General features: G+C 35.3%; 1 protein-coding gene across 18 annotated transcripts in view; it reads right to left on the bottom strand.

The window, feature by feature from the left end:
- The window catches only part of DLG1 (discs large MAGUK scaffold protein 1), a 256,957-nt gene that overhangs the window by 135,055 nt on the left and 105,455 nt on the right, over positions 1 to 16,447 (bottom strand). For 3 of the 18 annotated variants that reach the window (XM_070509134.1, XM_070509139.1, XM_070509138.1), the window contains exon 1: positions 8,911 to 9,526. The exons of the other annotated variants lie outside the window; for them this stretch is intronic. In XM_070509134.1, coding sequence (XP_070365235.1) covers positions 8,911 to 9,144 — 234 coding nt within the window. In that variant the 5' untranslated portion in view covers positions 9,145 to 9,526. Of the gene's footprint in view, positions 1 to 8,910; positions 9,527 to 16,447 lie in introns of those variants that run through there. 18 annotated transcript variants of the gene reach the window in all.

The following is a 16,447-nucleotide window of genomic DNA, read 5'->3' on the forward strand; positions in this document are numbered from 1 at the left end:
CTGTCCTGACCCCATGAGCACTCTTCAGCACTGTTACTAACACATTATTTTAAAGGTTAACTTTAAAACCTGTTTGAATATATTAAAAATACATATATTAAGGCTTGTGAAATTTCTTTCTTTTTACCTACTTGTCCTTGACAAAAGACATCTAAGAATCATGACGCTACATAGAAGCTAGAAAGATGAATGCGACATACTTCCTATTTATAAAGAGCTCATATAACAAATTTCACTTATTTAGTTCTTTAAACCACAGCCAATCTAATCTATATTAAGACATCAATTTTGTTTTTATAACAGACTTTATTTTTTAGAAAAGTTTTAGGTTCAAAGCAAACTTGAGTGGAAAGTACAGAGTTCTCATTTAACCTCAGACCCGACAAACGCCTAGCCTCCCCGTTATCAACAATCACCACCAGAATTTACATTTGTATACTGATGAAACTACACTGACACATCATTATTACCCAAAGTTCACAGTTTACATTAGGGTTCACTCTTGGTGCTGTACGTTCTACAGGTTTTAACAAATGTATAATGACATGTATCTACCATTACAGTATCACACAGAATAGTTTCATTGACCTAAAAATCCTCTGTGCTCCACCTATTCATCCCTCCCTCTTCTCTAATCCTTGGCAACCACTGATATTGTCTCCATAGTTTGCCTTTTCCAGAATGTTTCAGTTGGAAGCATATAGTATGTAGCCTTCTCAGATTGGCCTCTTTCACTTAATGATATGCATTTAAGGTTCCTCCACATCTTTTCAATTCTTTTTAGCATTGAATAACATTCCATGGTCTGGATGTATCACAGTTTATTTATCCATTCATCTACTGAAAGACAATTTGACTTCCCAACCTTTGATAATTATGAATAAAAACCTGTGTGCAGATTTTCACATGGATATAAGTTTTCAACTCATTTGGGTAAATACCAAGAAGTGTGATGTGGATTGTATGGTCAATTGGTATTTTTCTTAAAGCTGATATACCCATTGTAAATAATTACTTTTTGTTTAACATTCATCTCTATGCCTTTCTAAAGTGTTCTGCTGTACAAACGACTGGGCCTTAAACATCATTTAAACATATTTCTGAGTAGGTATACATAGGTTCCCCATAAAAAAAAAAAAAAACACTAAATTCTTCAGGTAAAAAGGAAAACAATTAATTTCCAAATTTGTTTTTTTTTTTTAAAGATTGGCACCTCAGCTAACAACTGTTGCCAATCGTTTTTTTTTTCCTGCTTTATTGCCCCAAATCGCCCCAGCACATAGTTGTATATCTTAGTTGCAGGTCCTTCTAGTTGTGGCATGTGGGATGCTGCCTCAACGTGGCCTCACGAGCAGTGCCACGTCCATGCCCAGGATCTGAACCAGCGAAAGCCTGGGCTGCCGCAGCGGAGCACAGGAACTTAACCACTCGGCCACGGGGCCAGCCCCCTAATTTCCAAATTTGAATCATGGTATTAATCTTACAAAATTAGTGGCCTTTTGAAGGGGAAATTAAACTCTGCCAAGAGGCAGCATACCATCTCACAACCAGTATAAGAGAGTTTTTATCCAATTTTGATTACTTAATCAATACCCAAAGGAGACTGTTTTTACTCATTCTCCTGGAAACGTTCGTACTATCAGACTCAGTATTGCCAAAGTAAAGAAGACTGTTTACTTTATTCTCTATATTCCAGCTAAATACAAAGGCCATATACTGCTGAAAATAAGCAATTTCATTCCTTAGAGATAAAGAAAAAAATATATATTTGATCTATCATTTCAAAACACAACCTCTACGATTAAGGCATGAGGCCACGTGTATGAAACATGTATAGCTAAGAAGGTTAGGCGGATCCAGGATGGTCCAAGGTGGAGATGTCTTGGTGTAAATATTTAGACCTACTGCTTGGTGAGAATAGTCAGAAAAAAAATGGTTATAAATGATGTAGCACATGCCTCTGTTTGCCTGGAGATTCTATTTATGCTTGTTTTCCCACTTTAATTACTAAATAGTTCCCTCTCTCCATCAAAAGTACTCTAGTTTCACTGATGAGTTATATGGTCATCCTAGTTATAAGGAAACCGAATGGTTATTCTCCTCTTCTCTCCCTGCCTCACCTCCTCTTGTGTATTTCTTCCCAGGGGGTAAATAAGAAGAGAATCCTCAGCTAGAGAATCAGTATAACACTAGATAAAGTGTGATATAACTTCACGGAAGGTCTAAGGGAGAATTAAGACCGATAAAAAATCTACAATAATAAAGAATCAGGTGGTATTAAGTGCTATGAGGAAAAATTTTAAAAAGGTAAGAAAACAGAGTGATGTATGGAGTGAAGGAGTGCCTGCTACCTTAGGTAAGAATCTGGGAAGGCCCCTGAGAAGGCAACAGATGACCAGAAATCTGAAGGAAATGAGGGAATGAACCAAGAGAAAATCTGGGGAAAGAATGAGGGAACAGCAAGATAAAGGCTCTGAGAGGGCCACAAGCTTATTTGAGGAACAGGAACAAGGCCAGTATAGCTGAAGTAGAATAAGCAAGGGAGGAGCAGGAAACAGGATTAGAGATACTGCCTGGGACTAGATCATACAGGGCCTTTTGGACTAGGGTAGATAAAGATTTGGGATTTTATTATAAATCGGATTGGAGGCCATGGGAGGGTCAAAAACAAGGTACTGACATGAACTGACATTCTGTAAGGATGACTCTGGCTGCTGAGTCAAGACAGGGAGACCAGTTAGCTGTCTACTGCTATAGTTCAGGCAACAAATTAAATAATTTGAATTAGTAGTTGTAGAAGTGGTGAGAAATGATCAGATCATAAATATATCCCGAACATGGAGCCAACAGGATTTGCTACTAGATTAAATGTGCAGCAAAGGAAAAAAGAATAGAAGATGATTCCAAGCATCTCAGTGAACGGTACAGGGCATAAAGAAGATGGGGAGAACAATAAAATTAGAAACTCTGTTTTTGACATGTTAACTTCCAGATACTTAATCCAAGTGGAGCTACTGAGTAGGAGGCTAGATATACAAGTCGAGCGTACAACGCTTAGCTCTGGGCTGAAGATATAAATATCAATGTTATTTAAAGGCACAGGACTGATGAGATCACCTGAAATGTGAGTATAAAAAGACAGAAGTTCTAGGACTGAGCTCTGAGGCATCCTAACATTTAGCAGTAGGGAGAGGAAGAGGACACTGCAAAGGAAACTGAAATATCAGAAGGGTGGTGTTCAAGAGTCAACGGAGAAAAGAATTTAAAGAAGTAGTAGATTGTGTAAAAAGCTATTGTGGAGTCAAGTAAAACAAAGATTGAGAGCTGATCATTGGACTTGACAATCTAAACTCTAAAAGAGGGTTTTAGGTTGGTTGTTTTAATGAGAGGTATTATAGCAGGCATGCATGCTGATGGGACTAATGCAGTATAGAGGGAAAGACAGATAATGTAATGAAGAGAAGAGAGAATTTCAGAAGGCCCTAAATAGCCAAAGGGACTAAGATCTAGTGCAGAAGTGAAGGGTGAGCTTGAGGAACACAGATGGATCATTTGTTTTAATAGGCTGGAATACAGAGTAGGACGATCAATTGAGAATGAGGGCCAAGAAACAGGCATTGTAAGTTTAACGTGCAGTTTTGGAGCTGGCGTGGGGAAAGCAGAGTTGCAATTAACCAAGGTTGGATCTCAGCAATGAAGTGACAGTGGGGCAAGAGAGTTGAGATTATGAAAGGCAGTGCTTATAGTCATGGACCAACGAATCGGAGCAAGGTAAGGAGGGAAGTGAGAGCATGAAAGGACTGACAGATAATAAAACGACATCTGGAGGTCTTCAGAGGATAAAAAAAAAATCTTTGTAGTAAGAGAAGTTAGCTGAAAAAAGGGAAATGCTAGTCATAGTTTGAAATGCCTGCAACTGAGTTTTTGTAAGTGGTATAGTCAATGATAATGAAGTCTTGAATATAACCATTTGAGTGGGTCACTCAAGTGAAAGAAAAAACAAGATTCCCTGGAGGTAAAGATAGCAAAGAACAGGGAAGTCAAAATTTTGGATGGATCGCACAAGGATACTGAAAATCACTAAGAATGATTACAGGAATAGTGGGCAGAGGAAAGAGAGTAAACCAGGTGTTCAAACTCTCAGTGAGTAAGAATGACTGGGAGAGAGGTAGATGACTAGAAAAGGAGGGGAAGTAGATAACACAGTCTGATGACATCTACATTTTTTTAAAGAGAGATGAGGTACAATCATCCATAAATATCAATGATAAGCAAGGAAGACATCAACTCCACTTGCTGGTCCTAAAGTGCACAAGGTGTGACAGATAAAAGTTCTACTTTTTGTGAAGCTGTAGGAAAAAACAGTATTCTCAGGGGAATGTCAATTTTCTATGAGAGAAAAAAGGTGAGATGAACCATCACAGAAGAGTTCAAGGACAAAGAAGATTTTGCTGATGACAAGTTGGGAGTTCCAAATGGCAGAGTGAAAAGGTTTGGGAGGTTAGAGATATATAGGAGCTTAAAACAGACTGGAGATATGCCAGAGTCTCACAGGGAAAAGGAAATGAGTGAGAGTGATTTGGAAGGTCTGGACTTTGTGTGGTGATTAAGGTTAAAAGGGATGTAGGGTATAAAATTCATCCTGATGGTATGCTTGGGGGAGCTTGGTAAAAGGTAGATAAACCAGTAAAATTTAGCCTTCCTCTTGTGACTGGTCTAGCTCGCAGAAGGAAGTGTTGGGAGGGGAGGCGAGGTCAGGTAATTGGTGGTCTCACCAAGAATTTGAAGTGCTCTTTGAGTCCCTCTCTGATATCCTACAATCAGAGATGTTGAGATCTGTGGTTCTTAAAAAAAGTGTACGGCTTGCACTTACAGTTAACTTATTCAGTCAACACTATTTACTGAATGCTCGAATGAACTGTGTGCGCTACCACAGGTGCTGGAATTCCTAATTACCTATATTTGAATGTGCCCACTGACTATTACAGTTAAGCAATATAAAAAAGTAATAATATAGTAACAATAATAGATGCCAGGCACTGCTGTGAGTATGTTACATTTAATAAAATTATCTCGATGAGGTTGATACTATTATCTTCATTTTTTGGACAATATATTCAATGTATAGCTCTAAAAATTAATTTCTTTATAATCCAGAATGTACCTGTTTAGGACAAATAGTACTCTTTCTATAAAAATTAGCCTATATATTTTCCCACATGGTTATATGAACAGTGTTTTCCTATATTTTAATCTAGGACAGAGTTTCTCCTCTAAAAAGCAGATTATTCAACTCATGTGGCTAATATTCACTTTTACTAAAATTTTATTGTTCTACTTCAATTATGACAAGTCATCATGTCTGTTCCAGTCACTCCTAGGAATAGAACTTTCATGTTTTCAGCTTAATTTGGCATGTCATTTGTTTGGCGGGGGGGAATCCTATTTGAGTATTTATAATGATCTACGTTAGGGATTTTCAAGTAGTCAAAAATACAGGAACAGTAGCTAAACACACATTGAAAGCGACCGATCACTTCATAGCTGTTCAAAGTTTACACGACCACTATTCTCATTAATAAACACTGATATCACCAAGTAGATAAAACTTTTTACCCAGAAGCTAATCAAGTAGCAAAGTGCAGAAGTACTGTGCTGGAGTTCTTTAAAACTCTGCTGAATATAAAAATTGGTCCTAGATGGGATCAGAGTTGAATGTGCTAAATAGGACAGGGCAGACTGGCATCAAGTAATTCTAAACGTAAGAAAAGAAGGAATGATGAGGAGAAGAACTGAGGAGGACTTGACAACATGTAGGCCATTTTTTCTGTATTATAATAACTATTCAAACCTAAGAATGTAAGCAGCATGAAGCCCAAAATAGAAAAACACACCAAAGTAAAATAATTCACAAGAAACTAATCTTAACATTTTAAAAAACAAAACAAACAAAAAAATCCCTAACGTAAACTTTTGGGATACAACCAAATGACAAAAATTAGAGACAGCCTGTATGCTATATGGTTATCATCAACGGGTGGGGATTCAAAGGGGGGAGGAAATCAGGTCCATGGGAGATATGTGTAGCTTGGAGAAAGTAAGAATGAAAGGGAAAAAAGCGAAGTGGAGGAAGAGATGGGCTGCTGTGAAGAACTAAAGGCACTTGTGAGAGAACAGAGTGGATCCAATAAATATAGCTACCCAAGAGGTTTCAGGTTAGGTGTCATATTTTGGAAGGCCAGGAGCTAAGAAGGTTCCAAGTGACTGAAATGGAAATTAATCAAGTCCATAAATACTAATTGAGCACCAACTACATCCCAAGCCCTATCTTGGAAGCTAGGGGTCTTGCAGAAGTTTATAACCACTTTGCTTCCTTATCATTTAAAAAACATTAATGACTGCTAAATGCCAGATATTACAGTAGAACATGGCACATAATCTTAGTTATGAACATGAATACCTCCAACAGATAAGCAATTTAAATGAATCTGTAAAGTGAGTAAATTTTATTTTTATTTATACAGGATATTTGGAGGGATATTAAATCAAAGTAATGACTTTCAAATTAACAAAACTTGATTTAATAACAACTCTCCAAACTCCTAAAAGTATCATGCGGTATAGTTATAAAAAAATTAGATTCAAAGTTAATCTTGCTATCAAATCTTAGAAAAGAATGTTATTGACAACAGTGAAAGCGGAGAGCTGGTAATCACTGTTGCTACTTACCAATTACAGAACAACACTACATCCACAGGTATAGATTAATGCTCAATACATTATGAATTTCATTAGTCTACTTTGTTTTTAACAATATACAAATCTTTTTGGTAGGACAAAATAAAACTGCCAGCCATGATTCAGTAGATAAAACAGAAAAATGTATCCTAGCATCAAATAAGATCCAAGTATGTCTAATAGTCTTTCTCAGTCCTTTTATATTTTATCCTGTAAAATAAAATCTAGTGAGTTAAAACAAGAAACTTGGATATACAAAATACACAACTTATCAGTTAAACAAATATATAGAAAAAAATGACATGTTGTTACTCCAGAGCAGGAGAAATAAAAGCTAAAATCTCTAACCTAATGTCTACATTTCTACAGATGAAATATAAAGGCAATGAAAAGGAAAAGGAAAGAGGTCTGAAGGAAATAAAAACTAAGTCATTCAGCAGTATACACAAATGATCTGAACCAAACAGGAGGAAAATAAAATCTGAAATGGCTTTGTAGGGTCAACTACAAATAGTTTTTGATAAAATTCTGACTATTTTAGTGCAATAGCAACTTTTTGCTCCAACTCTTAAGTAACTATAATGTAATTCTGTGGTTTCAATAGTTCTCTATGTGAACTATTTTGCTTGCCTTTTCATTTGTAACCTTACTTAGAATTATATATCAATGTATGCATGTGTGTATATTTATATAAATATACTAGGCTGTATTTATATAAACTATAAGATTTTTAAAAGTTTTTAACCTATCTTTCTTATTAACAATGGAAAATACCATTTAAAATTAATCTACAGTGAATAACAGTGCCAAGCTGTAGTCTTTGCATCCCTTTTTGGGATATGTAATTGGAGTCAAAATTAAGTTAGTTAAATTTTTGGGCCAGTATTCAATCTAAAGAGTTAAATCAATCGTTGCCTCTGAGTAAGTTTTGATTATAAGTAACCTCACTGCCTACATAAAAACAATTAATGACTCTCCCTAGCCCAGTAATTCCATTTTTCTCAAACATGTAATAAAAATAAGTAGAATTTCTTATGTAAGAAATTTGACATTATTTTAAAATCAAAGCTATTAAAAGACAATTCTGGAAACCAAAAATAAGAAGCTGTCAACAGTCAGTTTATACTTACTGTGCTGCTCCTGATCATTAAAAAAAGGATGGGTTTTAAAGGAATTTATTTTAAAAAGGCCCTAAGGTGTGTGTATATTTTGTTAACTTAAATATTATTGACGTCAAAGGACAAAAGCATTTTCACCTTGTTTTTAAATTACACTATTTCCTATTCTTTCATTTTTACTAAAGTTGAATGAGTATCTATTTAAAACGTTTTAAAATAGGAATATTCCCCCAATCCTTCTTTAACACCAAATAATAGGTATTTCACTCAAATTATTATTAATTTCATATTTTTCCTCCGATTTTCAATACTCATTTCTTCAAAAAGAAATGGTTTTATGTGATTTTTTTTAATTTGTAAGATTTTTAGTGTTTGCTCATCTCTTTAAACTGTCAATTGAATATTTGAAAAATATTCCTACAATCGTGTAATTACTCAAGTTTACTGCTTTCAAATTAACCCTAGATAACATATATTTATAGAAATCGAAGGATTCATTAAATTTCTTGAATAAACCATAATTTAATGTAACTTTAAGATATAAGTATACACAACAGCCAACTGTATTCAATTTAATCTATTCTCAAAACACTAGAAAATAAAAATATTTAAAATTATCTTCTGTTTTTTTATTCTAACAACCTCCCTAAGGTTCTCTATTGACATACAAAAGCTAAACAAACAGGTATTTTATTTGGTCAGACATCATATTTTATAGCATTTAACACAGTCTAAAAACAAGGAGACACAGCATTATTAATTTACATTTTAATTTATGTATCAGTGGCTTAAATATTTTCAGAGAAGTCATTCAACAGAATCCGACACTGTTTTGTTTGGCATTACATAAGAGGAAAAGGGAAAATATTTTTTGTTTCCCCTTTCATGCTAAAGACCTGCACAGATGGACTGAAAATCATACATTTCTGCGCATCCAAGGTTACAGTACACAAAACTGTAGTTTTTAATGATAAGAAATCTATGCTAATACATTTTTGCAAAGCAAATATGAACTGAAATACAGTGAAAATAATTTCAACAAGTGGTATGTTACCTGGGTGGAGCTGGTGGCTACCGAGATGCAGTCAATAAAGCTGTGTCTTCGAGTGAAAAATGCAACTATCTGCTGCCAGCGTGAAGGTTCTGGCTCAGCCTGCAGTTCATCTGATGAGCCCTTTTTCGCCCAGTGTTTCTGCTTTGGGCCTACTGAGCCATGGCTAGAGCTAGTATTGCCTCCTCGACTGGCGCGAGAGTACAGAAGTGTGTTGTTCCCGAAAATGTAATTCATCTCTGCAGCCCTGCAGGTGGTTGCCAAGCAGTCCTACTTCTCTACCAGCTGCTGAGTGGTGAATGACCGGTAAAAACTGCAGCTAGAATTACAGCCGCATCACTTGTAGATCAGGGAAAATAAAAACCTTGAGAAATGATGCTCATTTTCTCTGCAATTTCTTCCCATGAAAGAGCTTGTATCTTCCCTCTGTACCTGTTAGCTGTATGATGTCTGAGTTTATACGTGCAGACAAAAAAGACAGCATAAGGTGGATTTCTTTCTCATGATTATTTTTTCACCAGCATCTGCAGGAACCAAAAGCTGTTCTTTTGTTAGCTGATAACTAGACGGACTGAAATCCAGGAAGTGAGGTCGATTAGCAGGTAAAGAAGGATGTTATAAACACTGGACTACCAAGACCCTTTGGGGCTGCCTGATTTAAGGTACTGGGTGGAGAAACCTGGATTATCAAGTTTCAATCACAGTCCGGAGTAAAATCCAATGGCATCTTCACTGCTTAAATAAATTTTAATATGAACTGAATTTAAAAATACGAGAGGATTGTCTCTGCCAATAGTTGATTGTTTAAAATAATTATTTTACTAAAGGAGCTTTGTCATGCATACATGAATTTCTATATCAGGAAGGAGTTTACATTAATTAGCACTGGTTCTAAGTTTTTTAAAGGTACTATTCTACATTAAACTCTGAGGACATATCTAATGATAGAAGGAAATCTGTTTGTAATGTAGCATGATCATTTTACATAATATATTGGTTTTTAATGCTCTGATAATTGAGTCTAGAGACAGAAACAAATTAACAAAATAAATATTTGGCTCCTGGAACTTTTGTAATATGAAAGAACTGTTAAATTATCATCAGCAGCATCTCTCATATATTATAAACATTAAGATTACAAAGTTATGATTTGCAAAAATGTAAAGAATTAAAGGTAAATTTTTTTGCTTTATTACCAGTGAAACACGTTTTATCCAACACTACATAAATAATACTCTGGTTCACAAAATCAGAATGCTTGATTGTTAAATAGATATTTTCTAACATCTAATAACCAGGTCTGTGTTTCTCAACACAGTAGGCCACCCCAGAATCATACATGGTGCTGGTTAAAAAAGCACACGGGCACCACTCTGCTATCAGAATTTTTAGAGGTAGGGGGATCTGGGAATTTTCATTTTTAAAAAGACTCCTAGGTGACCCTTAAGCATCCTCAAGTTTGAGAACCACAGACTCCTAAGACTGTCCTCTTAATGCTACATTAGTATATAATAACATATATAGACATTTAAAAACAATATATGAATAAAATGCTATTTGATAATTTGCCAATGGTTGAGTAATTCAATTTTTAACTAGATATAAGCATATCACAAGCCCCAACATCAGCCACAGACATTTTTTCAGATGTGAACTGACAAAATCTTGCTTACTACGTGCTTACCAGCACCAACAAAATGCGGCCTACTGGAAAGTAGCATTGGCACACTACAACCTCCAGGTCCACTATAAATCCTGATTCAGCAAGAAAAGATGCTAATGCTGTCTCTATGATTCTATCCCTAAGATACAGACACATGCCCAAAACAAGGGTTGAGAGTCCAGTGGGACCCTCTGGAGTAAGATGCTTTGTGACAGAGATTACAGCAAGAAGTTTAGTGCTTTTTCCCAAGGACTGTGGAGACAGTGGCTGGCAATTTTGAGGCCCTAGACAGATTGGTCCTATCCACTTGGGGTAGGGGAGTAGAGGAAAACACTAAGAGTAGAGAGAGAACTAATAATCCTCTCTAAAGAAAAAAGAAGAAATTTCCTGAAAAAAAATAAGTTTTACCATAGACCAGGTACTTAACAAAGAAGTAATTAGTGTAGTTTATACAAATGCTGTAGTAACTGGTTTGGCTTCAAAATATGTGCCTTGATCCATATCTGACAAAAAACTGGGGTGGGGGGGAACCTAGAATTGATATGGACTCTGTTATTCTGGATTGGTATGGATGAGGATATTGAACATCAATTTTTTATTCAAGTTGCAAATGGTACCAACACAGACAGAATAGTAAGCCTCTAGTGTACATAAATTTCTTATCCTAGAGAGCCAAAGAGCTCGAGAACAACCTCAAGTTGACAGATCACCCCATCCCACATATCTCCTGTGTACAGGGAAGAAATACTTCTCAGTGTATAGATTTATTATTCAAATCCACCGACACCAAGAAAGCAACTTTCAGTTTTGAGAAAGGTTTCTTTATGAAAATGTCCTGTTACCTGAGGTACAAAAATCTAGGATCATCTCATCCTTTGCCCAGGAGTCAATACATGCATAAAAATCATGTAAGTGGCTAAATCACAACTGGTTTCCCACGATTTGATGGGGGGTGAAGGCAACCAACTCCTCACTAATCTCTGCTTTAGAACAGCCCCACTCATGCAGCAGAGCTGAAAGATAAACTCTACTCCATTCAGACACAACGCAAGTTCATTAGAGAACCTGGGAAGTCCATTTAAAATAATGAATTAAAAGAATAATACACATGTCTAAATAATCAAAGATAATCACTATTAACATTTTAATATGATATATAAAGAATTAACATTCTTTTTTCTGTACAGTCTTTCTCTTTTATAGAATGATAATATTACCTATAGTAGAACTCCAAACAATAGACAAAAGCTTAAGTGAATGAAGTATATCCATTTGGTGAATTATGTAACCTAAAATATGATTATGAAAAATCTATGACTGTGAGAAATGTTTAATTTATAACATTAAATGGAAGTAAAGACAGTTCAAAATTTATACAGGCTAGGACCTCAATTATTTGTACACCTTTCCAAACTCCCAGATAAACCCAGAAGTCTTCACGTAGAGTAACAAAGGCAAAGATTAAATAATCTTAGTGAAAAACTTTAAAAGGTTGAAGCATGAGAGGAAAAATAATACTGAAACTCTAAAATACTAAAAAATTCATTAACTACAAAGCTAACGTACTGTAAATGCAACAACAACAGGCATTTTCCTTACCCTTTTGTTTTTATAATCTAGCATATTAGATTTCAAAATATACAACTGCACTAAGGGCAAGACTGAACTAGAAGATTGATAACACAGATTTGTTATTTATCTGGAAACTCTGATCACACGTACTGTGTACAAATGCCTTCTGTATGAGCACCATCTAGCGGTCAAACTGTATGAAACTATACGCTCACCTTAGTACACCAGGGTTATCCAAAAAAGGTAAGATAAAATTCAGTAATATTTTAATATGTTCCAGACATGTGAAAACAAAGTTAATTTCGAAAAGGGCCCATTATGTACTCAAAATGGGAGAGATGCTATTCCTACAGCCTTAGTTCAATAGGTATATATTTCCTTACGCACATTCTTCTGCTACCCCCATTTCTCACAATATTTGAAAAATTACCTACTGCTGATGCCAATTTCATTTGATAGTATTCTCAGTACTACTGGATCAAATGTGTCCAGGCTAGGAGACATATTCATTCAAAATAATTACCTCCTCACATACCCTGTTCTACGTCTATTTCAAGTTCCTCTTAACTGTTTACTTTGTACATATTAGTTTGAACATAATTTTCCTTGTCATTGAAGACAAAAGCAAACTATGAATTCTTTTGTTTCCTCAATGATCACCGCAACATCCCATACTAAGCAATGCACCTTTTGCCCTCCTTGTCATTTCACCCACATTTAAATCTATTTTGAAAGAGTCCGGGGTTTTGTTCATTTAAATTGGTTCAATTTACTGTTCTGACCATTTTTCCTAATTTCCAGTTCATTTTCAGTTTTAGGAATCCTGACACTGTTCTTATTACTATCATACCACTATATTCATAACTGTTTAAAACCTAAGCTTACTTTAAAGATTCTTATGTACCTCAAGAATTTACCAACTGTGTCCCTTTCTTCCACATCAAGATTTTTCACCACTATATCTCCAATTTCTTTCTGGAAACTGTCCAGCACAAGCAAGAAAGTTTCCCTTTCAGTCTTAGATCTTAATTACCTTTAGGCTAAGGCCTGAATAAAGTACCTTTAAATCATTGTCTTATTTCACTTATTATTTCAGTAACAAGAATCAGCACCAGTACCATGAGAAACTGACAGATTATTTCACAGCACGTTTCAGGGTGTCAAACCCTCCATAGGGTCAACTCGTCAACTCAGGATTGAGGTCCTTCACACATTGCCCTCATTTCCTAACAAGTACCTTAAGCACGAGCTACAATATCATGAACTTTCCTGTCTTTTTAGTTTCCTGTGATTATCATCCTCCTCCTGTACTTATTTTCCCCAGTAACTACCTCCTCCGCTGAAATGGAATCTTGTACACATCATTCAACACCTCCAAATGTCAACTTCCTTCTTTTCACAATACTCCAAGAATTTAATTTCTCCTTTTATTTTTCATGTTATATCACATTGTTATAACTACCTCTTTATAAAAAAAATACTAATCACTGAAGTCTAGTAAAGTTACTAGCATAGCATAGATGTTTAATAAATGTTTGCTAAATGCCTCTATTGTTTGATAGACAAAACATTCTAGCAGTTGATTTTTAAAGCGAGCACCTATAAATTAATCTTATTTTTTACTATTAGCTTTTATAAGAATTGTGAAGAATAAAGCAGTGCCTAATTTACATTCTACTCAGCAAATCACCACTACTCAAAGATAATTTTTCAAATTACAAAAATAATTCATATATTGAGTTCTATGGATAAGAGTTTCTTGCTTGCTTCATTCACAATACTATAAAAGTAGAAAAGCTCCCTATATTTTCTTTTGTTTAAAAAAAAGGGGCTACTAATCTGATAACTGAGAGCATATTTTAAATAAAATATACTTAATTGTTAAGCTTCCTAAAACATTTGTCCTAGTTTAAAAAAATTTTTAAAAACATTAACACTTGCCTTCTTATATCAAAACAAGGCTATTTTTTTTTCAAATTTAATTTCAACAGGAAGTTAAAGGAACCCTAACCATTATGCTATTACTCTACTCACTCCTAATCTATTTCACTTCTCAAATAATTATTTTATGAGGTGCCGGCCACAGTAATCTACACATGAGATAGGAGAAGCAGAAAGAAATTCCCCAAACAGGGTAGCTTTAATAATTCTTAAAATTTTATCAGAATATAGTCTCTCAACAAGCACCAAGAACTTTTAACAAGTTCATATGCTTCTGATCCAATAATATGACTCTGGAAATTCATCCTAAGGAAATAACCCAAACACTTTTTATGCCCAAAGATTATTCACTGTAGCCTTCTTTACAAAACCTAGTAAGAATGGAAATAACAAATAGTAAAGACTAAAAGCGTTCATTAAATTATGGTACAAATATACTATACAATGTTACCCATTAGGTTTCTAGAAATTTAACATGGGAAAATACGTATAAACAACTTCATAATAGGAAAAAACTCACATAAAAAAGTAAGATGTAAACTGTGATTCAGAAACAGATGAAAGAGAAGTTAGATAATTTCTTCTACTGGGAATGAAAATCCTTATGTCTCTCAGTCGCCAGATAAAAATCAGAGAGGTAGCCACCAAGGAGGGAAGGCAGAGAGGAGGGGACTCACCTGTTGCCCCTACGAGCATCAGAGGCTTGTTTGTAACTGCTTGAGAGACTGATGCTATTATTACCTAAGAAATGAAAATCAACTGAAAAAGAGCAAGAGAATGGCCTACAAGGATGGACAGGTTTTTAGATGCTTTTCAATGAGCAGTTGAACTATTAAATTATTAAATTTGACTTATCAGTTGAATTATTACCATATTACACTAAGATGCTTTGATGCTGGTAGTTTCCTGATTTTACCAAAGTGTGTCGACAAAGGTTTGCATAAACACTCAAAATTGCCACTTGACTAGAGCAATAGTAAAACATCAGCAACTGTCAGATACACATCAATGTCAGAAAAGATAAAATATGAAAAAGGTGTGTTTTTATAACTGATGATAAAGGATATTTTAATCTAATAACATACTCCTTTAAAGAAGTCTGTGTCAAATTTGCCTTTAAAAAGCTGTGGGGTACATAATCCTTTATTATGTAATAATTAACTGTATGCAAAGGACAAGCAACTGTACGCAAAGAATAAGAGCATTATTAAAGCAGATACCAAAAGAATTGGGCGAAATTTACTTCATTCTCTTATGGTGAGAAAATTACGGGAAAAAATGAGTCAGATTAAGGAAGCAAGTGAAAATCTTAAAAAAGTAATAATGCTTTCTCTCTCAATAACAGAAATATTTAAGCCTCATTGCAGAATAAGGATTAAATAAAGAGATGCTATCAGAAATTTACTTTAAAATACCTCAACACAGTGAAGAAGTATGTGGTATGTTGGTTCAATTAACCTACGCTCTAGTGCAGTGCTTCTCAACTGTGGCTATACACTAGAAACACCTGGAGAGTTTATAAAAACCCCAAAGGCCACACTGTACCCCAGACCAATTAAATCAGAATCTCTGACGTGGTACTCAGACATCACTTTTTTTTCTTTGGTGAGGAAGACTGGCCCTGAGCTAACATGTGCTGCCAATCTTCCTCTTTTTGCTTGAGGAAGACTGTCGCTGAGCTAACCTCTGTGCCAGTCTTCCTCTATTTTGTATGTGGAATGCCACCACAGCATGGCTTAATAAGCAGCATGTAGGTCCATGCCTGGACCGAACCTGCAAACCTCAGGCTGCCAAAGCAGAGTGTGCAAACTTAACCACTACCCCACCGAGCCGGTCCCTCAGATATCAATTTTTAAGTCATGTTAGGTAATTCCAACGTCCAGCCACAGCTGAGAACCACTATTCTCTGAGTAGTTAGTTGTCCAAATTAGGTGTTCCCAATCCTAGACTGATCATCTAGCATTTAACTAGAAAAGTCAAATTTGGAGAAAGCTGCTGTAAGACTTTGTTATATTAATATTTGATCAACACCAAAGGTTTTCCCAATTATCATAATGAATGAGATGGGCTTTCACTGGTGAAATTCATTGTATTCCAGTTATATGGACTGGCTAAACTAATTTAGAGACATTAATCCACCAATCCATAAGAGAAAGAGAAGATGCGAAAGAGACCTAAACTCTTAGGGATGGCACCTTACGTTCAACCCCTAGATGTCTGGAAATTGTGGATAACAAAATCTTCTCTCTACAATATTGTTTTACTTGCCTGGAGTGAGCATTTTATGCAACAACAGAGAACCGAGGCTTCACCATATTTAAAGAAGAGGCTATACAAAATACTTGATGCATGCTGGCTCATTAT

This window comes from Equus asinus, chromosome 5 (assembly GCF_041296235.1).
Source record: "Equus asinus isolate D_3611 breed Donkey chromosome 5, EquAss-T2T_v2, whole genome shotgun sequence".
NCBI lineage: Eukaryota > Metazoa > Chordata > Mammalia > Perissodactyla > Equidae > Equus > Equus asinus.